Genomic DNA, 26,059 nt, shown 5'->3' with positions numbered 1-26,059 from the left:
GTCTATATTGGGGGGCTATATTAAAATATGGTCCGATAATCACCATTTTGGGCACACCTTTTTATGGTCCTAGAATACCTCTAGATATCCAATTTCAGGCAAATTGAATAAAAACTACGGTTTCTGTAAGCCCAGGACCCCAAATCGGGCGATCGGTTTATAACATATGGGAGCTATATCAAAACCTGGACTGATATAGCCTTCGAACTTGGCCTGCATGCAGAGATTCTGTGCCAAATTTCAGGACATTAGCTCTGTTATTGAAGATTGTAGCTTGATTACAACATACAGACAAACGGACATGCTTATATCGTCTTAGAATTTCTCCCTGATCAAGAATATATATACTTTGTATAGCCAGAAACAGATATTTCGATGTGTTACAAACGGAATGACAAACTTATTATAGCCCCGTCACCATTCTATGGTACACGCAAAAAAATAATTCTTTCCTCCCAAACGAAATTTTAGACAAACAAAGTTCGTTTCTCATTTGCTTTTCGCTGTAAGGAAGTGTATTTGGAAGAAAAGTATATACTTTTGGTGATAAACGTTTATTCTTTTCCAGGATGTAAAAACAATTTCATAAAGACAAACTTAAAAAAAAAATTGTTTTCTTGCTCATTGCATTTTTCCTCACATCCACGGGGTTTTTTAGTTCTTAACACCTTTTCCTGTATGTTAATACCAACAATGTAGAAGAAATTATACGATTTTATAAATTTTTAAAATTTTTTACCTTTCGCCTGAGAATCGAACCGCGGACCATGCACTTTGTAAGCCAACACACTATCCACTGAGCTATGTACCTGTTATGGCCATCAATAGATAAATATCCATATAAGTTATATTTATATAGCATAGCTTGCGGCGCCCACGAACCGAATAAACAAAGTTTATTTAAGAGAAACAAACATTTAGTTTGGCACCGTGGAGCAGTGGTTGCTACGTCCGACCTACATGCCAAGGGTCGTGGGTTCGATCCCTGCTTCGACCAAAGTTTTTTTGTTTTTTTTTTTTACATATATTCCAGATATTTTCGGAAGATTCCGAAAAAATGTTCAACATTACATTGTAGTATATTAAATTTTGAACTGTAAAATGTGTCTTATTAAAGACCTAAAGTCAGAAAAGAACAGTGTTTGATATAAACGAAATGGACTGTGTTGTAGTTTCAAAAATAACTTTTTTTATTGAAAAAATAAAAATTGTGTAATAAACGAATTTTTTTGGTGATAAAAGTTTAAAATTTTCGAAGCAATTCAAAAAACTCTAACAAAAGAAAAACGCTTTCGATACACGTTTTCCAAACGTTTTTTTTCTTTGCGTGTAGTGGGTATAAAAACCAAAATACTGAACAGCATCTGAAGAACTAATGCAAATTCAAGCAGCGAATTCTTCAAAAGAATGACTTCCGCCCTATGGGAAGCCCATGTAAAATTTACTGCTGCTGAGCCAATTTTGCAATGGAACCAAAAATATAATTTGCATTTTTTGGTTTTTTTTTTGCTGCTTGATTCAAAAAAATCCCATAAAAATTTAAATTTACATTGTGTCCTCAATAAATGAATAATAATTTAGAAAAACTAGGAAAAAAATAAAAATTTTCATTATGTTCAAACCTGTTAGTTTTTCATAAGTAAATAATTAAAACAAACATTGTAATTCCTCATCCTCTGTTATTTCTAAGCAATGCATTTCCAGCCATCGTAAAAACAGTAATGACGTAAAACAATGAATTTCCACTTATCATTATAATCATACCACGAACTCCTTGAATATTCAGTCCAGTCTAGGATTTAGTTCTATTTTCTGTCTCATGTAAATGGTTACAAATAATAATTAGAATTTCCAAATTTTTAATATTTTTTTCTAAAATTATTGATATCTGAAATATTTAAATCAAAACTCGAAATAAACACAATTGAAAATGAAAGGATTTTTCTAAATTATTTTAACAACATGCGTTTTCTTGTGATCCATTGGAAGCAATTGTGCTCAAAAATAAAAGAAACCAGAAAAAAATCAAACAACGGCCAACGTAATATCTTTCCATATATATACACAATAATAATAATTTATTAAACAAAAACTTATAATCATCGACTATAATAATAGTTTCCAATAAAATGCAATAACTATTTTATATTTTCTTGGTGAAACTATACTTTGACAGCCGCCCATAAATATCATAAAAATAACAATGGTGTCTTTAGTGTCTTCTTGTGGGACAGAGAGCTTTTAAAATGAAGTAAAAATCATATATAGAGGATTTCAGCCAAAAATATATTATTATACTTATGTATTTTATAAAAACAATTATATATTTTTTGTTTAATACATAGGAATATTTAACCACTTAAACAACAACTAGAGAAGGATCAATTAATGAAACAACCAAATTAATTAATTAATTAATACCATATGTATATAGGGAATATCTCTTTTTGTTTTGCTTTTATACAACACCAATTACAACAGCCACCAATTAAAAAAATGTTTGCTTAATATTACTATTCAAAATTTTATATCCATCAACAGCATTATAAGTAATATTTAATTCAAAACCATTTAAACAACCAACAAAAGTGGGGTGTGTACGTACAACACAACGGCAGCACAGCAATTCTTATAACGTATGTATGGAGATATAAATACGCAAACTGAGGCTGAGCGAGAGGGAGAGAGAGAGCGAGAGTAAGAGAAAAAATTCTGTTTTTTCGACTCTAATGATATCGGTAGTTTACAACAGCAGCCTTTTTTGTATAACGGGAGATGAGAAATTATCAAAGAAAAATAGAGGTTATCATTGAACTCAACCCAAATCACAAAGACAGAGAGAGAGATAGGGACAGAGAAAATTAGACTAGAGAAGGAATTGTTTTCAAAGGGCAGAGAGATAGTTTTTTTTTAGTTTGGAAATTGAAAGCCTAAATGTTACATTTAACTAAAATAAATTATTTTCAAAAAAAGCTTAATCAGTTGTTGTTCAGTAAAAAATCTTTTCTTATGGATTCTAATGAGAAATTCTAAAGAAATCGACTCGCAAGTTGAATATATTTGATAATGATTTGTGATTCGTTGTTCTCAAAGTAGTGTTTTTTTTTCATCTCAGCAAACAATAATGTGAATTATAATTGGTAAAGGTCATTTATTGGGATTATAATAAATAAGTTTACAGTGTGACTGATATGTATTGAAACCAACTTTGCTATTATTTCTGAGCCGACAGCTGACAGATTTATAAGCTTACAAAACAGAAATCACGAATAACTTGTGATTGTGTGACTGCATTATATTTGTTTTGAAAACCAGAAGGCGACCATCATTTAAATTTAAAAAATAAAAGCATTTGTTTCTCGTACATTTAAAAAATAAAAACATTTGTTTCTCGTACACGGAAAAAATTTTCACGAAAATTTTTCCAATTAAAATCTTAATTGAGTTTTAAAAAATATTCAATTAAAATTTTAATTGATTCAACAATTTTTTTAATTGAAATAAAAATCAATCACACAAATTAATAGTATCAATTAATTTTTTAATTGGATCAATTAATTTTTAATTGACTGTCAATTAAATTTTTAATTGATACTATCATTTCTGTGATTGAAGACATTTCAATTAAAAAATTAATTGGATCAATTAATTTCGTGATTGAATCAGAAAAAAATTCTTTGTGTGTACCATTGTTCGATACCGTGATCGCGTCAAGGACCAACACCAGAAATGATCCGAAGTTTAAGGTCAGATTTGATCGAAAAACAAACCGCAGTGGTAGAAAACTTGTTAGTGAGATTAACATATGACATATGAGCTTGGACTAAATCCCTTGGTGCTATGCTTAGCAAGCCCGCCTTGCCCACAAAGGATCTGAGGTTGAATCCCACACAGAAAAAAAATTCTCGAAAATTTTTTCAATTAAAATCTTAATTGACTTTTAAAAAATATTCAATTAAAAATTTAATTGATTCAACAATTTTTTTAATTGAAACAAAAATTAATAGTATTAATTAAGTTTTCAATTGGATCAATTAATTTTTTAATTGATACTATCATTTCTGTGATTGAAGACATTTCAATTAAAAAATTAATTGGATCAATTAATTTCGTGATTGAATCAGAAAAAAATTCTTTGTGTGTACCATTGTTCGATACCGTGATCGCGTCAAGGACCAACACCAGAAATGATCCGAAGTTGAAGGTCAGATTTGATCGAAATACAAACCGCAGTGGTAGAAAACTTGTTAGTGAGATTAACATATGACATATGAGCTTGGACTAAATCCCTTGGTGCTATGCTTAGCAAGCCCGCCTTGCCCACAAAGGGTCTGAGGTTGAATCCCACACAGAAAAAATTCTCGAAAATTTTTTCAATTAAAATCTTAATTGACTTTTAAAAAATATTCAATTAAAAATTTAATTGATTCAACAATTTTTTTAATTGAAACAAAAATTAATAGTATTAATTAAGTTTTCAATTGGATCAATTACTTTTTTAATTGATACTATCATTTCTGTGATTGAAGACATTTCAATTAAAAAATTAATTGGATCAATTAATTTCGTGATTGAATCAGAAAAAAAATTCTTTGTGTGTACCATTGTTCGATACCGTGATCGCGTCATGGACCAACACCAGAAATGATCCGAAATTGAAGGTCAGACTTGATCGAAATACAAGCCGCAGTGGTAGAAAAGTTGTTAGTGCGATGAACATATTGAAATATGAGCTTGGACTAAATCCCTTGGTGCTATGTTTAGCAAGCCTGCCTTGCTCACAAAGGGTTTGAGGTTGAATCCCACACAAAAAAAAATCTCGAAAAATTAAAATCTTCATTGACTTTTAAAAAATATTCAATTAAAAATTTAATTGATTCAACAATTTTTTTAATTGAAACAAAAATTAATAGTATTAATTAAGTTTTCAATTGGATCAATTAATTTTTTATTGATACTATCATTTCTGTGATTGAAGACACTTCAATTAAAAATTAATTGGATCAATTAATTTCGTGATTGAAGACAAAAAAATATTTTTTGTGTGCAGTTTCGACCAAACTTCAAAACGTTTTTTAAACGGTGGATTATCCCCTTTCAGTAATGTTGGTAACATTTCTGAGTGTTTCAAAGATTCTCTAAGTGGTTTCACCGCAATGTGAAACATCTTTCGGACTCGCCTTTCAAAAAACATCTTTTGTTATTAGATTAAGTATAGAATCGAGGAACACTCACTGATAAGTATGGTATGGTATAACAATGAATATTGTAAGTAAGCCTGAAATTATGGGCTGCCACTATACCTATACTAAGCTAACCTAAAACAAGTAAGGAAAGTCTAAAGTCGGGCGGGGCCGACTATATTATACCCTGCACCACTTTGTGGAATTTGATAGACTTTTACAAAATCTATAGACTCAAAATTTAAGTTGGCTAATGTACTAGGGTGAAACACAATTTTAGTAAAAAAATATGGGAAACATTTAAATCTGAAGCAATTTTAAGGAAACTTCGCAAAAGTTTATTTATGATTTATCGCTCGATATATATGTATTAGAAGTTTAGGAAAATTAGAGTCATTTTTACAACTTTTCGACTAAGCAGTGGCGATTTAAAAAGGAAAATGTTGGTATATTTTTGTCGAAATCAGAAAAACATATATATGGGAGCTATATCTACATCTGAACCGATTTCAATCAAATTTGGCACACATGACTATATTACTAATTGTACTCCTAGTGCAAAATTTCAACCAAATTGGGCCAAAACTCTGGCTTCTGGGGCCATATAAGTCCATATCGGGCGAAAAATATATATGGAAGCTATATCTAAATCTGAACCGATTTCAATCAAATTTGGCACACATGACTATACTACCAATTGTACTCCTTGTGCAAAATTTCAAGCTAATCGGGATAAAACTCTGGCTTCCATATAAGTGCATATCGGGCGAAAGATATATATGGGAGCTATATCTAAATCTGAATCGATTTCAACCAAATTTGGCACGCATAGCTACAATGCTAAATCTACTCCCTGTGCAAAATTTCAACCAAATTCGGCCAAAAATCTAGCTTCTGAGGCCATATAAGTCCATATCGGGCGAAATATATATATGGGAGCTATATCTAAATCTGAACCGATTTCAATCAAATTTTGCACGCTTGACTATACGACTAAGTGTTATGTTTGTACAAAATTTCAAGCAAATCTGTATAAAACTCTGGCTGCTAGGTCCATATTAGCGCATATCGGACGAAAGATATATATGGGAGCTATATCTAAATCTGAACCAATTTCTTCCAAAATCAATAGGGTTCTATTCTGACCCAAAATAGGAACAGGTGCCAAATTTGAAGGCGGTTGGACTTAAATTGCGACCTAGACTTTGATCACAAAAATGTGTTCACAGACAGACGGACGGACAGACGGACATGGTTATATCGACTCAGGGACCCCCCTGAGCATTATTGCCAAAGACACCATGTGTCTATCTCGTCTCTTTCTGGGTGTTACAAACATATGCACAAATGATCGACCAAAGAGGTCCATTGAAAATGTATACCTTCGATTGGCTACCAGAATTCAAGCGCCGCCGATAGTAATGTTATGGGTCGCTGTAACTGCCACTGGTCGCTCACCGCTCGTATTGAGGGGTCAAATAATGCCGAATTTTATAGGTATTGAATTCCTAGAATTCCTAGGCAGATAAACACTTCGACCGCTAACCTTGGACATTCCCAGAGGACTCAGCGCCTTCGTCGCATGCTGAGTGCCAACCACGAATGACTTAAAAAGGAGGTTTTTTATGTTAATTAATTTAAACCGCACAATGACCAGCAAAATATATAGATCTCGCGACGGCGGGATTGGACCAAAATACCGCAAAGCCACTTTCATGCAGCGTGTGATGGCAATGTCAATAGTTTGGAAATTCGTTCCAAAGGTGGCCAATTTGTACAAATCCAATGTTGCCAACTTGGATTTGCCGCTAGATTTTTTTTAAATATTCATTTCATAATTTTTTTTTTTAAGATTTTTAGCCTTTTTTATTTTCGCCTTGTTAATGGATAATATGGAAATGTCGACATAACTGCATCTAAGCTGTCAGAATAAGGGTTTCCAAATATTTCAAAACTCAATCTAAACATTAACAATAATTGCCACCTTTTTAATATAAAAACAAGTAAGGAAAGTCTAAAGTTGGGCGAGGCCGACTATATGATACCCTGCAGCACTTTGTAGATCCACATTTTCGATAGCATATCAAATCCGTCCAATATGTTGGGTGCTACATATAAAGGTTTATGTTCCATATTAAATTGAAGTCGGCTAATACCCTGGGGTGGAACACACTGTTAGTAAAAAATTTGGGAAAAAATTAAATCTGAACCAATTTTGAGGCAACTTTGCAAAAGTGTATTTATGATTTATCGGTCGATAGATATGTATTAGAAGTGCAGGAGTAATTTTTAAAAGTTTTCGGCGATTTTACAAGCAAAATGTGGTTAAAGGGTGATACACCTCTCATTTTGAAGGTGTGTGTGTAGAATGTTGCTCCTATTTTGATTTTGGAATTCACTCTTCAGTTGTCAAAATGTCGTCCAAGCAAGAAGAGCAGCGTATCAAAATTTTGCTCGCGCATCGCGAAAATCCGAGCTACTCGCACGCAAAGCTGGCAAAATCGCTAAAAGTTGCCAAATCAACCGTTACAAATGTAATTAAAGTGTTTGGGAACGTTTGTCGACAGCCAGGATGCCTGGATCGGGGGGAAATCGAAAACCGGAAGCCGCTGAGACGACAAATAGAGTTACCGGTAGTTTCAAGCGAAACCCTAACCTCTCTCTCCGAGATGCCGCAAATAAGCTGGGTGTATCGTCTACAACCGTGCATCGAGCCAAAAAAACGAGCCGGACTATCGAGTTACAAGAAGGTAGTGACTCCAAATCGCGATGATAAACAAAATACGACGGCCAAAGCGCGATCCCGAAGGCTGTACACGACGATGCTGACGAAGTTTGACTGCGTGGTAATGGACGACGAAACCTACGTCAAAGCCGACTACAAGCAGCTTCCGGGACAAGCAGCTTACGGCAAAAGGAAGGGGAAAGGTAGCAGATATTTTCAAGCACATAAAACTGTCAAAGTTCGCAAAGAAATATCTGGTTTGGCAAGCCATCTGTACCTGTGGCTTGAAAAACAGCATTTTCATAGCTTCCGGGACTGTCAACCAAGAAATTTACGTGAAAGAGTGTTTGAATAAACGTCAGCTGCCTTTCCTGAAGAAACACGGTTGTTCCGTACTGTTTTGGCCGGATTTGGCATCTTGCCATTACGGTAAAAAGGCCATGGAGTGGTACGCCGCCAACAACGTGCAGGTGGTTCCCAAGGACAATAACCCTCCCAACACGCCAGAGATCCGCCCAATTGAGAAATACTGGGCTATTGTCAAGCGGAACCTAAAGAAGACCAAAAAAAACTGCTAAAGACGAGCAGCAGTTCAAGGCAAATTGGCTTTCTGCGGCGAAGAAGGTAGGCAAGGTGGCTGTACAAAATCTGATGGCAGGTGTCAAGCGTGAGGCCCGGCAATTCGGATTTGAAAAAGCGAAAGCCAAACTGAATATTTTTCCTGAATTTTATACTAATTGAACTTGAAAAAGAAATGTAATTTGATTTTTTAAATAAACGATTTCACCGATTTACACGCGTTTCCCCTTGACCAAATTTTGACCATATCACCCTTTATATGAGTGTAAATCGGGCGAAAGATATATATGGTAGTTATATCTAAATCTGAACCGATTTCAACCAAAATTGGTATGCATACCCAGAACCTTAATTCCAATCCCTGTGCTAAGTTTTGGAGTAAAACTTTGGTCTCTGTGGTTATATGAGTGTAAATCGGGCGAAACATATATATGGGAGCTATATCTAAATCTCAACCGATTTCAATAAAATTTAGCACACTTGACTATACGTCCACAGTGTGGCGCAGGGTATAAAAATATATAGCGTGTTTTCTCGTTGGTAAAAATCTAGCGGTTTTTAGCGAAACCGTTCTTGCAACGCTGAATAAATTAAAACTGATTGTAAAATTTTATGTTATTTCCGACATTTTTGTTGTTGAACAATAAAACTAAACAAAAAATTTTTAATATATAACGATTTACCTCGTTGCATTACATATCAGCCACACTGTATATTTGTTGTGGTACAAAGGTGGAAAACCTACTTTTCTGGTTTTATATATACCTAGAATTACCACGTGGCTAATCCCTTAGTCCATTCCTTCTTCTTGAAGACAAGGCCTTTGGCACAATAACAAACGAAACCAACGAACTTTCTAACCGACTTTAAATTTGGCATAAGGTAATTTTTTTTAATACAGTGTTTTTGAAGGGACCACTGTTTTCAAAATTTAAGTTCAAAATTGATTTTTATTCCATCTATATTTTTTTCAAATTTTAATTAATGTTTAAATCTGGGCAAAATATTTTAAAAGCTCTGAGTCTCAGCATATTTGTAGTTACAGCTATTTCAACAAAAAATTTTACCACCATATGCAATAAAGTTACAGAATACTTCAAGCCTACTTTTGTCATATAAATTCATTCGATACACTTGGACATTAAAATTAAAGATTTTTGTCAAGAGTAATGGTACGATCAAACTGGGCAAATAATTGACAGAAATCCAATAACAGAATTCCTCCCCGCAGTCAAACCAGCAAAAATTTTTAATTTCACGAACATTTTTCCAGTTAAAGTTTTAATTGAGTTTTAAAAAATATTCAATACAAATTTAATTGATTCAACAATATTTTTAATGAAACTAAAATCAATCATAAAAATCAATAGTATCAATTAATTTTTTAATTTCAATTAATTTTTTAATTGATACTATCATTTCTGTGATTCAATTACAAAATTTGAATTGAATCAGAATTTCTTTTTGTGTCTATAACATCACGATAGGAGTATTTTCCAAAATGGTATCCAGATATTACGAAAATTAACTTAGAAAAAAACTTTGACACTCATTTTCGGAAGTATTTGCCTAGAGTGACCACACCCTAAGAATTTGACTAGAAATACTAGGTCCATTTGAAAAATTAAAAAAATCACAAATCATCATTTCTATAGCCAATTAGATATTAATATTTACTGTTTGTCGATTATTCGTAGAATTTCTCATATTTTTTCTCAAAATAGCCTTAGTTGTTTTTTTTATTTTTTATTTTAATTTGGTGATTGTAAGCACTCCATTGTGGATTTGCGATGCTACAAGTATGAAAACTAAGAGCATTTTCATATTATTCTGTGTGTCAGCGTGAACACGGCTATTGCATATTTAGGGATATTTCTTTTGGGTTTGCTACAACAACAAAAAAAAAATATACATATATACGATATAGGCCTCCTACCGAATGGGTATAGTGAATTTCGGCCAACTCACAACAACACTGATAACGCAGTATAGCACGACCACTTTTTCTGAAAGGCATTTCATACAAAAAAATATATATTCATTTTTTTAAGATTAATAACGAATTTTGTTTATAAGCAATGGAATTTTATCAAAAATTTAAAAAAAAAAATATATATATATAAAGTTTTTGATAAAATTCAATTTTCTTATTTTATTTTATTTTTTTTTTGTATTAGGAAACAGAAAAATCACAAATATATTCAAATATTATAAATAAATATAAAGTATTTAAATTGTTGTTTTTTTTTTCAAAATAACACATTAGCTTTAGGTCATTAATTTAGCATTAAATTTAAGAATGATGTTAGCATTTAATTTATAATGATTTTTTAACACATTTAAATAAATAAAAAATTGTACGGAAATTTAAATGGAAATTGTAGTAGAATTATTTTCAACCAACATACCTGAGCAGACGTGTTATATAGTCTGGCCAATTTTCCGGAAACATTACCAAAAAGAAGCCCACTGCAATTAAGATTACCCCAGCCAATTTCATTCCAGCAAAAGTGGCTCCATACAGAACAACATCCAGTGCTGTAATATATAAATAGAATATCATCCATCCAATCAATGATATAAACTGAAGCTCAATTAGTCGGCATGTAGTAATCAACAATGATTATTACATCAGTTGACCCCTCACCATATCTGAGAGGTTAATTCACTTACCTCCTGAGACAGGAACAGCTGTAATTAAACCTAATGTCACGAACATGTTGTAGGTAACAGCCGAGCTAAATTGCATTAGAATATGGAACACTGTAAATGTTGTAAAAAGATAATTAATCAAATGAGTAAGAAGAATATCATCATAAAATAAGGTATGGATGACAAGTTCTTCCTCTATGTTCCGATAATGGCAAACACAAAGATTTCGATAATCATATAACTTAAACAAACCCTTGTACAGAATAACTTAAATTTGAATTGTAATTAAGCAAAATTTTTAATTTACAGATTTTGATTAAATTATAAAATGGAAAACTTCCGATTGATTCTAACAAAAATTTTCTATAGATTAAAATTTTGACAAAATTTTCTATAGAAATAAAATTTTGACAAAATGTTTTATAGAAAAAAAAAATTTTGACAAATTTTTTATAGAAATAAAATTTTGACAAAATTTTCTATAGAAATAAAATTTTCACAAAAATTTCTATAGAAATAAAATGTTGACAAAATTTTCTACAGAAATAAAATTTTGAAAAAAAATTGTATAGAAATAAAATTTTGACAAAATTTTCTATCACCACTGTGTTGACTAAACTACAAGAGTAGCTTAACCAACAGAGGAAAAGAATGTTTGTCAAATTTATTTGGACAAAGCCCTATAGACTGCCAGACGCGCGTTTCGGAATTACCACATTCCTCATCAGCATCGTCTACTTGCTGATAAAATAGCAACCAATTATCAGAATAAATTCAGGTAGTTCACTAAACCCAAAGTGAACCACACTTGAACCCCCCGAAAAAAGGTTTATGATAGCCGGCTTATGCCGAAATAGAAATAAAATGTTGACAAAATTTTCTGTAGAAATAAAATGTTGACAAAATTTTCTATAGAAATAGAATTTTGAATGGAAATTAAATTTTGAGAAAATTTTCTTTAGAAATGGAAGTTTGACATAATTTTCTATAGAAATAAAATTTTCTTTAGAAATGGAATTTTGACATAATTTTCTATAGAAATAAAATTTTGACAAAAAAAAATTTATAGAAATAAAATTGTTGAGAAAATTTTCTATAGAAATAAAATCTTGACAAACTTTTCTATAGAAATAAAATGTTGACAAAATTTTCTACAGAAATAAAATTTTGAAAAAAAATTTTCTACAGATATAAAATTTTGAAAAAATTGTCTATAGAAATAGAAGTTTGACAAAATTTTCTATAGAAATAGCATTTTGACAAAATTCTCTATAGAAATAAAAATTTGACAAAATTTTCTATAGAAATAAAATTTTGACAAAATCTTCTATAGAAATAAAATTTTGACAAAATTTTCTATAGAACTACAATTTTGACAAAATTTTCTATAGAAATGAAATGTTGACATAATTTTCTATAGAAATAAAATTTTGACAAAAAAAATTTATAGAAATAAAATTTTAACAAAATTTTCTATAGAAATAAAATTTTGACAAAATTTTCAATATAAATAAAATTTTGAAAAAAATTTGTATAGAAATAAAATTTTGACAAAATTATCTATATAAATAACATTGTGACAAAATTATCTATAGAAATAAAATTTTGACAAAATTTTCTATAGAAATAAAATATTGACAACATTTTCTATAGAAATAAAATTTTGACAAAATTTTCTTTAGAAATAACATATTGACATAATTTTCTATAGAAATAAAATTTTAACACAATTTTCTATAGAAATACAATTTTGAAATATAATTTTCAATGGAAATGAAATTTTGAGAAAATTTTCTTTAGAAATGGAATTTTGACAAAATTTTCTATAGAACTAAAATTTTGACAAAATTTTCTATAGAAATAAAATTTTGACAAAATTTTCTATAGAAATAAAATGTTGAGATAATTTTCTAAAGAAATAAAATTTTGAATAGAAATTAAATTTTGAGAAAATTTTCTTTAGAAATGGCAGTTTGACATAATTTTCTATAGAAATAAAATTTTCTTTAGAAATAGAATTTTGACATAATTTTCTATAGAAATAAAATTTTGACAAAATCTTCTATAGAAATAAAATTTTGACAAAATTTTCTATAGGAATAAAATTTTAACAAAATTTTCTATAGAAATAAAATTTTGACAAAATTTTCTATAGAAATAAAATTTTGACAAAATTCTCTATAGAAATAAAATTTTTACAAAATTTTCTATAGGAATAAAATGTTGACAAAATTTTCTACAGAAAAAAAATTTTGATAAAATTTTCTAAAAAAATAAAATTTTGACCAAATTTGCTATAGAAATAAAATTTTGACAAAATTTTCTATAGAAATACAATTTTAACAACATTTTCTATAGAAATAAAATTTTGAAAAAAATTTCTATAGAAATAAAATTGTTGAGAAAATTTTCTATAGAAATATCATTTTGACAAAATTTTCAATGGAAATGAAATTTTGAGAAAATTTTCATTAGAAATGGAATTTTTACAAAATTTTCTATAGAAATAAAATTTTGAGAAAATTTTCTATAGAAATAAAATTTTGAATGGAAATTAAATTTGGCGAAAATTTTCTTTAGAAATGGCAGTTTGACATAATTTTCTATAGAAATAAAATTTTCTTTAGAAATGGAATTTTGACATAATCTTCTATAGAAATAAAATTTTGACAAAAAAATTTTTATAGAAATAAAATTTTGACAAAATTTTCTATAGAAATAAAATTTTGATCAAATTGTTTATAGAAATAAAATGTTGACATAATTTTCAATGAAAATAAAATTTTCTATAGAAATAAAATTTTGAGACATTTTCTAAAGAAATAAAATTTTGAGAAAATTTTCTATAGAAATAACATTCTGAATGGAATTTTGACAAAAAATTGTATAGAAATAAAATTTTGACAAACTTTTCTATAGAAATAACATTTTGACAAAATTTCCTATAGAAATAAAATTTTGACATAATTTTCTATAGAAATAAAATTTTGACAAAAAAATTTTTATAGAAACAAAATTTTCTATAGAAATAAATTTTTGACAAAATTTTCTATATAAATAAAATCTTGACAAAATTTTCTATAGAAATAAAATTTTGACAAAATTTTCTGTATAAATAAAATTTTGACAAAATTTTCTATAGAAATACAATTTTAACAAAATTTTCTATAGAAATAAAATTGTTGAGCAAATTTTCTATAGAAATAAAATGTTGGCAAAAGTTCCAATGGAAATGAAATTTTGAGAAAATTTTCTATAGAAATGGAATTTTGACAAAATTTTCAATAGAAATAAAATTTTGACAAAATTTTCTGTAGAAAAAAATTTTTACAAAATTTTCTATAGAAATAAAATTTTGCAAAATAAGAGTTTTTTGTTTGTTATTGTTTTTTTTTTTTTTGTAACAATGTCTTCAAATTTTGTTTGATTATTTGTTGGCTCGAGTGGTAATCGCTGTAATGATACGAGGAAAAACAATTTATTTACATTTAAATGTGAATAAATCGGTTTCCTAGCCACTTCTGAGAGGTTTCATTGTAGTTTTTCACAGACAATCCATGTGATTGTGTTACAGTGTGCGACTCTAAATTCAAAAAGACTTTTTCGACTACCAAATATTTCTAAGTTGATCATACTCTATCCAATCCAATTGATGTATGTACAATAGAGGTGTGCACGTGACACGAAATTGTCGTGACTCACGAAAATTTTCGTGATTCGTGCGTGAGTCACGCTCGTGAGCGTGATTAACAAACCAAAATGTCGTGTGTGAGCGTGAGTCACGAAAAAAGTTCATTCCTGCTCACCAACATAAAACGCTTACGAGTTAAGTTCAATTACAATTCTAGTGATACCTGGGATGTTAAGAGTTTAATAACACTCTCGATTTTAATAATGCTCATGTTTTCAGACACTTCGGTAAGGTAAATTAATCATCAATTTATTCGTGAGTCACGATATTTTTCGTCAGTCACGGTATTTTTCGTGAGTCACGACGTTTTCGTGCGTGAGTACAAATTTTCTTTTCGTGAGTGTGCGTGAGCGTGAGTCCTACCAAAAAATATCGTGCGTGAATATGATTTTTCAGTCGTGAGTGTGCGTGAGCGTGAGTAAACTATTACTCACGTGCACACCTCTAATGTACAATACTTACATAAAATGTCATATAAAACGATATAATATCTCTTAATAAAGAATTTTACTTGAGTATAAAAATAAAACCTAATAAATAATATTTTTTCCGTCAATAAAACTTAATCCTTATAAGTTGATTTACTTATTAACTTTTCAACATATTGAGGTTTTATGGTTGACAGGCCGTTGCAGTAAATTAAACAAATAAACAAAAAACGACATAGGAAACCACTAACCAATACTACTTAAACAAGTCATCCATCCATCCATCCATCCTTCTGACCATCCATGAAATACTTACCCAATAACAATATACTGGCAATCAATAAAATAATCCAAGGCATACGATCTGATGGCATTATTTCCGTCCCCGTCAAATATAATGCCACACATATTGGCCACATGAGTAGGGCATTTAAAAAACCCAATGTGGTAAAGGCAAAGGCAATTTGCCCAACCGGTGGATCACCCATCACTTTGCGAAACATGACCTTGATTAAATATTTAACAAAAAGAAAAACAACAATAATATTATATTGAAAAAGAATGGTAAGGACAATATTAAAAAAAACCAAAATAACAACAAACTAACTAAAAAACGACAATACCAGCCATCATAAGCCTAACCAGGTAATACAAAGCACTGAAAAAAATGTTACCATTAAATTTGTGATTAACTCAAAATAGTAAATTATTCAATTGCCAAAATAAATTATTTATTTTTATGTTAGTCTGCTATCAATGTTTTATGCCAAAATTAATTATTCTACGTACATATATTTTTACAATTGTTATACGAACTTGTTGAAGATGAAGGGAAGGGGATGAATTAAAAAGAAAATGACAGATATCAATCTAACCAGACGTAACTATAAGTTTTGGCAAATTTTCTATAGAAATAAAATGTTGACACAATTTTCTATAGAAATAAAATGTTGACAAAATTTTCTATAGAAATAAAATTTTGACAAAATTTTCTATAGAAATAAAATTTTGACAAAATTTTCTATAGAAATAAAATTTTGACAAAATGTTCTATAGTAATAAAATTTTGACAAAATTTTCTATAGAAATAAAATTTTCACAAAATTTTCTATAGAAATAAAATTTTCACAAAATTTTCTATAGAAATAAAATTTTCACAAAATTTTCTATAGAAATAAATTTTTCTATAGAAATAAAAATTCGCTTGCACGAAAGTGGCCAGTTACCGAATTTGGTATTCTCCGTTTTGTTTGCCAAAGAGTTCAGTTTAAAGTGTACACCACCTTCGATTGGCCACCAAAACTCAAGCGCCGCCAATGGAAATGGTATGGGCCACTGTAACGGTCGATGGAGCCACCGTGGTGCAATGGTTAGAATGCCCGCCTTGCACACACAAGGTCGTGGGTTCGATTCCTGCTTCGACCGAACACCAAAAAGTGTTTCAGCGGTGGATTATCCCACCTCAGTAATGCTGGTAACATTTCTGAGGGTTTCAAAGCTTCTCTAAGTGGTTTCACTGCAATATGGAACGCCGTTCGGACTCGGCTATAAAAAGGAGGTCCCTTGTAATAGAGCTTAACATGGAATCGGGCAGCACTCAGTGATAAGAGAGAAGTTCACCAATGTGGTATCACAATGGACTGAATAGTCTAAGTGAGCCTGATACATCGGGCTGCCACCTAACCTAACCTAACCTAACGGCCGATGGTCCCTTCCCGTAGGTTTAAATAAACGCCGAATATTATCGGGAAAATATCCTAAAGACATGGCAGACAAACATTTCGGTCGCAGACCATGAGCATTCCAACAGGATTCAGGACCGTCGCACTCAGCATGCGTCAACCAAGAATGACTTAAAAAATAAGTTCCTCGCTTCATTTCTACCGTACAATGCCCACCAAAATCTCCGGATCTCAATCCGTTGGAATTTTTGCGCCTGTTGCATTTTGCAGAGTAAGTTTTGTCGAAACACAGAAAAAAAATTCCCCAAAATATTTCCAATTAAAATTTTAATCGAATTTTCTAAAATATTCAATTAAAAAATTAATTGATTCAAAAAATTCTCCAAAATATTTCCGATTCAAATTTTCAAAAATATTCAATTAAAAATATAATAGATTCAACAAATGTTTTATTTAAAATAAAAACCAATCACAAACATTAATAGTACCAATTAATTTTTTTAGATGGATGAATTAATTTTTGACTTCGGTGATTGATACTATCATTTCTGTGATTGAAGACATTTCAATTAAAAATTAATTGAATCTAATTGATTTCGTGATTGAATCCAAAAATTATTTTTTTTTTTTTTGTGAATGGGTCAAAATACCCCAGAGCCACACTCGTGCAGCGTGTGATGGCATTGAGGGCCTTTTGAATAAATACAAATTGATTCTTAAATTTGACGTAATTTCTGAATTTTTTTCTTTTTATACCCTCCACCATAGGATGGGGGTATATTAACTTTGTCATTCCGTTTGTAACACATCGAAATATTGCTCCAAGACCCCATAAAGTATATATATTCTGGGTCGTGGTGAAATTCTGAGTCGATCTGAGCATGTCCGTCCGTCCGTCTGTTGAAATCACGCTAACTTTCGAACGAAACAAGCTGTCAACTTGAAACTTGGCACAAGTAGTTGTTATTGATGTAGGTCGGATGGTATTGCAAATGGGCGATATCGGTCCACTTTTATGTATAGCCCCCATATAAACGGACCCCCAAATTTGGTTTGCAGACCCTCTAAGAGAAGCAAATTTCATCCGATGCGCCTGCAATTTGGTACATGGTGTTAGTATATGATCCTTAACAACCATGCAAAAATTGGTCCACATCGGTTCATAATTATATATAGCCCCCATATAAACCGATCCCCAGATTTGGCTTGTCGAGCCTCTAAGAGAAGAAAATTTAAACCGATCCGGCTGAAATTTGGTACATGGTGTTAGTAGATGGTCTCTAACAACCATGCAAAAATTGGTCCACATCGGTCCATAATTATATATAGCCCCCATATAAACCGATCCTCCGATTTGGCTTGCGGAGCCTCTAAGAGAAGCAAATTTCATCCGATCCGGCTGAAATTTGGTACATGGCGTTGGTATATGTTCTCTAATGACCATGCAACAATTGGTTCATATCGGCCTATAATTATATATAGCCCCCATATAAGCCGATCCCCAGATTTGACCTCCGGAGCCTCTTGGAGGAGCAAAGTTCATCCGATCCGGTTGAAATTTGGAACATGGTGTTAGAATGTGGTCTCTAACAAGCACGCAAGAATTGCTCCATATCGGTCCATAATTATATATAGCCCCCATATAAACCCTTCCCCATATTTGATCTCCGGAGCCTCTTGGAGGAGCAAAATTCATCCGATCCGGTTGAAATCTTAGTATAAGGCCGCTAATAACCATGCCAAAATTGGTCCATATCGGTCTATAGTTATATATAGCCGATCCCCAATCACACAAAAATTGGTCCATATCGGTTCATAATCATGGTTGCCTCTCGAGCCAAAAATAATCTACCAAAATTTTATTTTTATAGAAAACGTTGTCAAAATGTTATTTCTATAGAAAATTTTGTCAAAATTTTATTTCTATAGAAGATTGTGTCAAAATTTTATTTCTATAGCAAATTGTGTCAAAATTTTATTTCTATAGAAAATTTTGTCAAAATTTTATTTCTATAGAAAATTTTGTCAAAATTTTATTTCTATAGAAAATTTTGTCAAAATTTTATTTCTATAGAAAATTTTGTCAAAATTTTATTTCTATAGAAAATTTGTCAAAATTTTATTTCTATAGAAAATTTGTCAAAATTTTATTTCTATAGAAACTTTAAACTTAATTATATACGTATTTAATCGGCCTTTTTTAGTTTAATATATACCACGTATGGACTATGTGGTATATATTACGGTGTTAGGAAGTTTTAAGATACCTTGCCATCGGCAAGTGTTACCGCAACCCAAGTAATTCGATTGTGGATGACAGTCTTCAGTAGAAGTTTCTACGCAATCCATGGTGGAGGGTACATAAGCTTCGGCCTGGCCGAACTTACGGCCGTATATACTTGTTGAACATTAAAATTAAGAAAAAACTAAAAAAAATATATAACGCTTTACATTGTTGCATTACATATCAGCCAACTTGTATACTCATTGGCTCATTAATTTTTTATTTGAATTATTTGCATTTTTTAATTGAATTGAAAAAAATGTGAGGTGAAAGGCCAATCTAAATAATTAAAAAAATAATAAAAATCAATAAAACTGTGCATTGAAAAAAATAAATTGAAAGTTCGAAAAAAAAATATTTAAATTTTGAATGAAGTATATCTTTGTATGTTTAATTAATTATGTTATTGCTTGTATAACTTTCTTCATTGAAGCAATTTCAATAATAAAATTAATTGGTTCTATTAATTTAGTAATTGAATTAAAAAAATTAAAAATGGTGTGCACATCATAGAAAAATATAAATTTCCTGACAATTTTGTTTTGTTTTTTTCAGTGTAACAAACAAAATTAAATATATCGCTCATGTGTCATCAATCGATGAAGATGGCAATGATGATGCAAAACAAAAACGTGGGCAATATACGACTTTGGCCTAGGCTACAGGTATTGTAATGTCGGTAAACCACATACTCGAAAGACGGCATAACAAGCAGCTGCCAAAGTGGCCAAGACCACCCCACTCAATGTGGGAGACTCTGTAATACCATCCATATAGGCTAGTAATGCTATTCCCGTATCACATAATATAACAGCGACAATCTACAAAAAAAGAGAAAGAAACAGACAAAGAGTGGGTGAAATGGTTATGCAGTAAACATAAGGGAAATGCAATTAATGTGCGTTTATAAATAATTTCATAAACATTTTTATTTAATTATAGCTTTCAGTCCACTTGGCCTGAGGCCTGAGCTTGTGAAACAAAAAACGACATTTACTTACCCGTACGCCTACAAATTGCTCATGCAATATCACCCAGGATAGGAGGTAAACGCAGGCCACATTTGTGGCAAACAAGGCCATAGCATCGGTGGCAAATAAGACACGCAAAGATAACGTATAAAGATAAGTCGTTAAGAGCCATAATATACAAAATGATAGGCAGCGATTAAGAAAACGTCCTGAAAAAGAAATTAAAAAAAAAATCAAATATAAAATAAAGGAATGGAAATGTGGCATGGATGCTTTTCTTATCTACTATATAAAATAAGTCGGTTCCTGACGCAATAACTCCAGAATGCACGAACCACGAGCTCTGTGAGGTTTATAGCAAAGAAAAGTTTCAACGGAAAAGCGGGAAATTTATTTCAAATACAGCGCACATTACAAAAAATTATAATTTGAATTCATCGCAGTTGCTTTTGTTATAAAAATTTTATTTTTTCACATGATAAATGTTCGGAGAACGTAGAGGGTAATCATGTGGGGAAAATAGGGTACCTCATTTTTTGATATCTGGTGGGGAAGGTGGACACCCCCCTTGCTCGACTGTGGTGAAATTTCCAAGGAAGGTTAGGGGTGATATCTAGACAAAGACCTGCTACTTTATTTTTCGATATTTGGTCGCGGAGGTGGACCACCCCTTTATACGATTTTTGTTTAAAGTACAGTAAAAAACAGATTTGTATCTGGCGTTTTCTTTTCAATGACTCTACTAATCATGTTCCTTAATCTAAATCTCTCCATAAGGCTCGATTAATATTTGTAAAATTAGATATAATGCATTTGGACGTTAATTGCCTGTTTCGGTATCAGGCTAACATGAAATACAAAAATCCTCTAATTTACTTGAGATTTACAGAGAACATGCCGTGAGGTTATGAATTTATTATGATTTGGCCGGGAAGGGGATTTTTTTTTTAAATATTTGGACGGGAATGTGCAACTACCCCTTGCCCGAATTTTTGAAAATTGGAACAAAATTATCTGATTTGCTTAAAATTTTGAGGGAAGGTTGAAGGGGCGTCAAAGAACAGCTACTTTATTTTTCGATATTTGGTCGAGGAGGAGAGCCTCTCCTTTGTCCGACTTTCTCTAAAGTACAGTGATAAAACTAAAATTTGTCGACTTACTGAAATTTTACGGAGAACTTGGGGGATTATTATGAAATTTATGAGGTATATGATTTTTTAATATTTGGTCGGGGAAACATAAAAGGGCACAGTGAGACCTCATTTCTCCTCAAGTACATACAGTGAAACAATTAAACTTGTCCAATGTACTTGAATTTTACAGATGATGTGGGGTAGGTTATATTATTATAATGGATATCTTATTTTGTGATATTCGGAAGAGAAGAGGGGCCCCTTGGCCTGCTGTTTAAAAATTGGGTTTATTATTTGCTTGAGATTTTCTGGGACGTCTACACAATATACGCTATATCATTTTTCGATATTGGGACGGGGAGGGAGACCTCCTCTAAAACTGAAAAAAAACTAGAATTCTAAAGTTTACTTGAAATTTACAAAAGCCGTAGGGGAAGGTTATGAAATCAATATGGTCTACTTGATTTTTGGGTATTTGGATTGGGACCTTCTCCTTGCCTCACACTATGAAACTTGAAGGAAAGTTTACAGATTTTCTTGGAATTGGCAGAGTGACGTCCCTTTACAAAAAAATAGAGCAAAATCTAACCTTTTTCGATTTACTTGAAGTTGGGAGAAGATGATTAAATTTATACAGGGTACATGTTTTTTCGATGACTGGCTGGGGACGGGGAATAGTGAAGTTGGGTAGTTTGTGAAATGAAAACAAGTTCGGCCAGGCCGAATCTTATGCACCCTCCACCATGGATTGCGTATAAACTTCTACGAAAGGCTGTCATCCACAATCGAATTACTTGGGTTGTGGTATCCTAAAACTTCTTAACATCGTTTTCTAAATTGTGAGTTAGTCCATATGTGGTATATATTAGACAAAAAAGTTATGTATAGGTTAGTCTACAAATAATTACGAATCGACATGGACTTTTGCACGTACGTACGTAGAGATCCAGAGTTATGGGATATGGGGGTCGCTTATATGTGAACTATATAGAATTATGAAGTTGATATGGACCAATTGTTGTGTGATTGGGGATCGATTTATCTGAGGGCTATATATAACTATGGACCGATATGGACCTAGTTAGGCATGGTTGTTGGCGGCCATATACTAGCACAATGTACCAAATTTCAACTGGCTCGGATGAAATTTGCTCCTCCAAGAGGCTCCACAACCAAATCTCAGGATCCGTTTACATGGGGGCTATATATGATTATGGACTGATATGGACCACTTTTCGCATGGTTGTTAAATATCATATACTACCACCACGTACCAAATTTCAATCAGATCGGATGAATTTTGCTTCTCCAAAAGGCACCGGAGGTCAAATCTGGGGATCGGTTTATATGGGGGCTATATATAATTATTGACTGATATGAACCAATTCCTGCATGGTTGTTAAATATCATATACTAACATCACGTACCAAATTTCAACCGAATCGGATGAATTTTGGTCTTCCAAGAGGTTCCGGAGGTCAAATCTGTTGATCGTTTTATATGGGGGCTATATATAATTATGGACCGATGTGGACCAATTTTTGCATGGTCATTAGAGACCATATACTAACCCTATATACCAAATTTCAGCCGGATCGGATGACATTTTCTTCTCTTAGAGGCTCCGCAAGCCAAATCTGGGGATCGGTTTATGTGGGAGCTATATATAATTATGAACCGATGTGGACCAATTCTTGCATGGTTGTTAAAGACCATATATTAACACCATGTACCAAATGTCAGCCGGATCGGTTGAAATTTGCTTCTCTTAGAGGCTCCGCAAGCCAAATCGGGGGATCGGTTTATATGGGGGCTATATATAATTATGGACCGATGTGGATCAATTTTTGAATGGTTGTTAGAGACTATATACTAACACCATGTATCAAATTTCAGCCAAATCGGGGACTATATATAATTATGGACCGATGTGGACCAATTTTTGCATGGTCATTAGAGATTATATACTAACACCATATACCAAATTTGAGCCGGATCGGATGAAATTTGTTTCTCTTAGAGCAATCGCAAGCCAATTTTGGGGGTCCGTTTATATGGGGGCTATACGTAAAAGTGGACCGATATGGCCCATTTGCAATACCATCCGGCCTACATCAATAATAACTACTTGTGCCAAGTTTCAAGTCAATAGCTTGTTTCGTTCGGAATTTAGCGTGATTTCAACGGACGGACATGCTCAGATCGACTCAGAATTTCACCGCGACCCAGAATATATATACTTTAGAGCAATATTTCGATGTGTTACAAACGGAATGACAAAGTTAATATACCCCCATCCTACACCCAGAAAAAAAGTGCCTTTGAAATTAAAGGAAAAAATTTTCATCAATATAGTTTATCCATTTTATTTCCATTAAGGTAAATTTTTGTGAAAAATAATAAAATTTACTCGTTTCAGTAAAAAAATCCTAAACTGTAAGCAGTTAGGAATAGTTCATTAACTAGAATAAGGCATGGAATTTTACTCATACTATTTTCTTCGCTGGGTATAAGAATTTACTACTGAAAAAGAAAATTTTATTCACCGATAACAAAGCATTCGTTAAAATAAACAAAAACCGAACTAAAACCAAGTTTCCTCAAAATTAGTAAAATTTCTTATAAAATGATAATTGCGACTTCCTTTATAATAGAAAGTTTTTCATACATACGAACAACACTTGGCATAGAAAAATATTTTAGTTCATTCGTACTAAGAAGTATGCAATCCTTTCAAAACTTAAGGAAACACACTTGTTAGAATATAGGAAATTTTCCTAAATTTCTATTGTCTACCTGTAATCGATACCTGTCATCGTAATCGATGTGTTTGCGCGTGGGTGTAATCGATATATTTGCGCGTCGGTTGTTTTTTTAGTTGGAATCGCGTTGTTTTGGTATACGGAGAGATTGTTAAAAAATAATATGGTAAAATAATATAATAAATAACAAATAAAATATATAAAATATTTGTTATTTTAAATTAGTGAGAAAAATTTTCGTTTTTTTAATAAATCTATCAATGTTCGTGATAGTGTATAAAGAAAGAAAACACCAGCAGAATAACAACCCTTTCATTTGTCTTCATTTTGGAATCTTCAATTATCAGGTAATATTCAGTGACGCTAACCTTTTGCAACAAAAATGTTTTATGATTTTTTATATTTGTAGGTATTGAAATTGTAAAAGGAGGACAAAATCGTTAGGCAGCAACTTATTAAAAGTGAAAGTACAAGAAGAAGAAAAAGTGCGTTTTACAGTTGATAATATCACACGGAAATTGGAAATAGTGGAATAATAAACTAATATTTCAAAGAGATTCGATGCTGTTGATTCTTAATAAATATATTCAATATATTAATAAAACATGTCTTTTATTGAAGATAAAGCTGCTTATAGAAATAAATAAAATTGTATTTAAAAACGAAGGTAAGCAGTTCTAATTATGAAGTAAAAGTTTTACCACAAATGTGTAAGATTTGTCGAAATGAATGAAAAAATTTCAATAAAATCATTCCATATATGAATTCAAATTAGTTAAATTTTTTCATTCTGTAGTATAGTGGTACATAAATATAGGAAAATGTTAACTAATATATGGAATACATTATTCCTAATTTCTACGAAAATCACATCGTTCAAACAAATAAAAATGGCTTTGGCGCTATACGAAGTTCAACTTTCTTCACAATGAGTTCATTTTAACTTAAAGAAGGGGTCACTTTTTCTGGGTGTATAGTGGAGGGTATAAAAAAAAACTTAAATTTAAATGAAGTGTACTGGCAACGTAGAGGGTGCTTCATTTTCCCTTATATGTTTGGGAAAGGCATGTTCTCCGTGTCCAACACTTTACCAAATGTTAATATGGTAAATTTTTAAGTACTTTTACTTTTTCCGATTTATTGGACGGTATGTTGAGGAGAAGTAGTAACAGGAAATTTAGAAGATTGTCCAATGATTTGTCCCTACCCGACGTTTGTTAAGCCGATCCGTTTTACATCTGCAAAACCGCCCTATTTCTGTATATAAACGAAAAGGCAAGTAGTCAGATTTTTTTGAAATGTACGGGACACGTGTGTGGAAAGCATGGAGTGATTGATCAGTACTTAAGTTTTTGTGTCAGATTTCCCCTGACCCTACTCTTTAAAAGAGTTAAAATCTTTTCGAATTTGTTTTCAGGGGGCGCAGCGAAGCGGGCCGGGTTATGCTAAAGGGTGATACGGTCAAAATTTGGTCAAGGGAAAACGCGTGTAAATCGCTGAAATCGTTTATTTAAAAAATCAAATTAAATTTCGTTCAATTAGTATAAAATTCAGGAAAAATATTCAGTTAGGCTTTCGCTTTTCCAAATCCGAATTGCAGGGCCTCACGCTTGACACCTGCCATCAGATTTTGTACAGCCACCTTGTCCACCTTCTTCGCCGCAGAAAGCCAGTTTGCCTTGAACTGCTGCTCGTCCTTAGCAGTTTTTTTGGTCTTCTTTAGGTTCCGCTTGACAATAGCCCAGTATTTCTCAATTGGGCGGAGCTCTGGCGTATTGTAAGGGTTCTTGTCCTTGGGAACCACCTGCACGTTGTTGGCGGCGTACCACTCCATGGCCTTTTTACCGTAATGGCATGATGCCAAATCCGGCCAAAACAGTACGGAACAACCGTGTTTCTTCAGGAAAGGCAGCAGGCGTTTATTCAAACACTCTTTCACGTAAATTTCTTGGTTGACAGTCCCGGAAGC

At 31.8% G+C, this 26,059-nt stretch overlaps 1 protein-coding gene across 4 annotated transcripts in view; it reads right to left on the bottom strand.

The window, feature by feature from the left end:
- The window catches only part of LOC142222313 (solute carrier family 35 member F3), a 144,764-nt gene that overhangs the window by 32,889 nt on the left and 85,816 nt on the right, over positions 1-26,059 (bottom strand). For 3 of the 4 annotated variants that reach the window (XM_075292367.1, XM_075292370.1, XM_075292369.1), the window contains exons 4-8: positions 20,226-20,404; positions 19,917-20,045; positions 15,575-15,764; positions 11,161-11,250; positions 10,896-11,025 (exon numbers count right to left, since the gene is read on the bottom strand). In XM_075292367.1, the coding sequence (XP_075148482.1) occupies positions 10,896-11,025; positions 11,161-11,250; positions 15,575-15,764; positions 19,917-20,045; positions 20,226-20,404 (718 nt within the window). Of the gene's footprint in view, positions 1-10,423; positions 10,494-10,895; positions 11,026-11,160; positions 11,251-15,574; positions 15,765-19,916; positions 20,046-20,225; positions 20,405-26,059 lie in introns of all 4 variants that reach the window. The other variant, XM_075292371.1, reaches the window with a different exon arrangement.

This window comes from Haematobia irritans, chromosome 1 (genome assembly GCF_050003625.1).
Source record: "Haematobia irritans isolate KBUSLIRL chromosome 1, ASM5000362v1, whole genome shotgun sequence".
Taxonomy (NCBI): domain Eukaryota; kingdom Metazoa; phylum Arthropoda; class Insecta; order Diptera; family Muscidae; genus Haematobia; species Haematobia irritans.
Note: the sequence above shows the minus strand (reverse complement) of the source record. Positions and strands in the feature narration are given on the sequence as shown.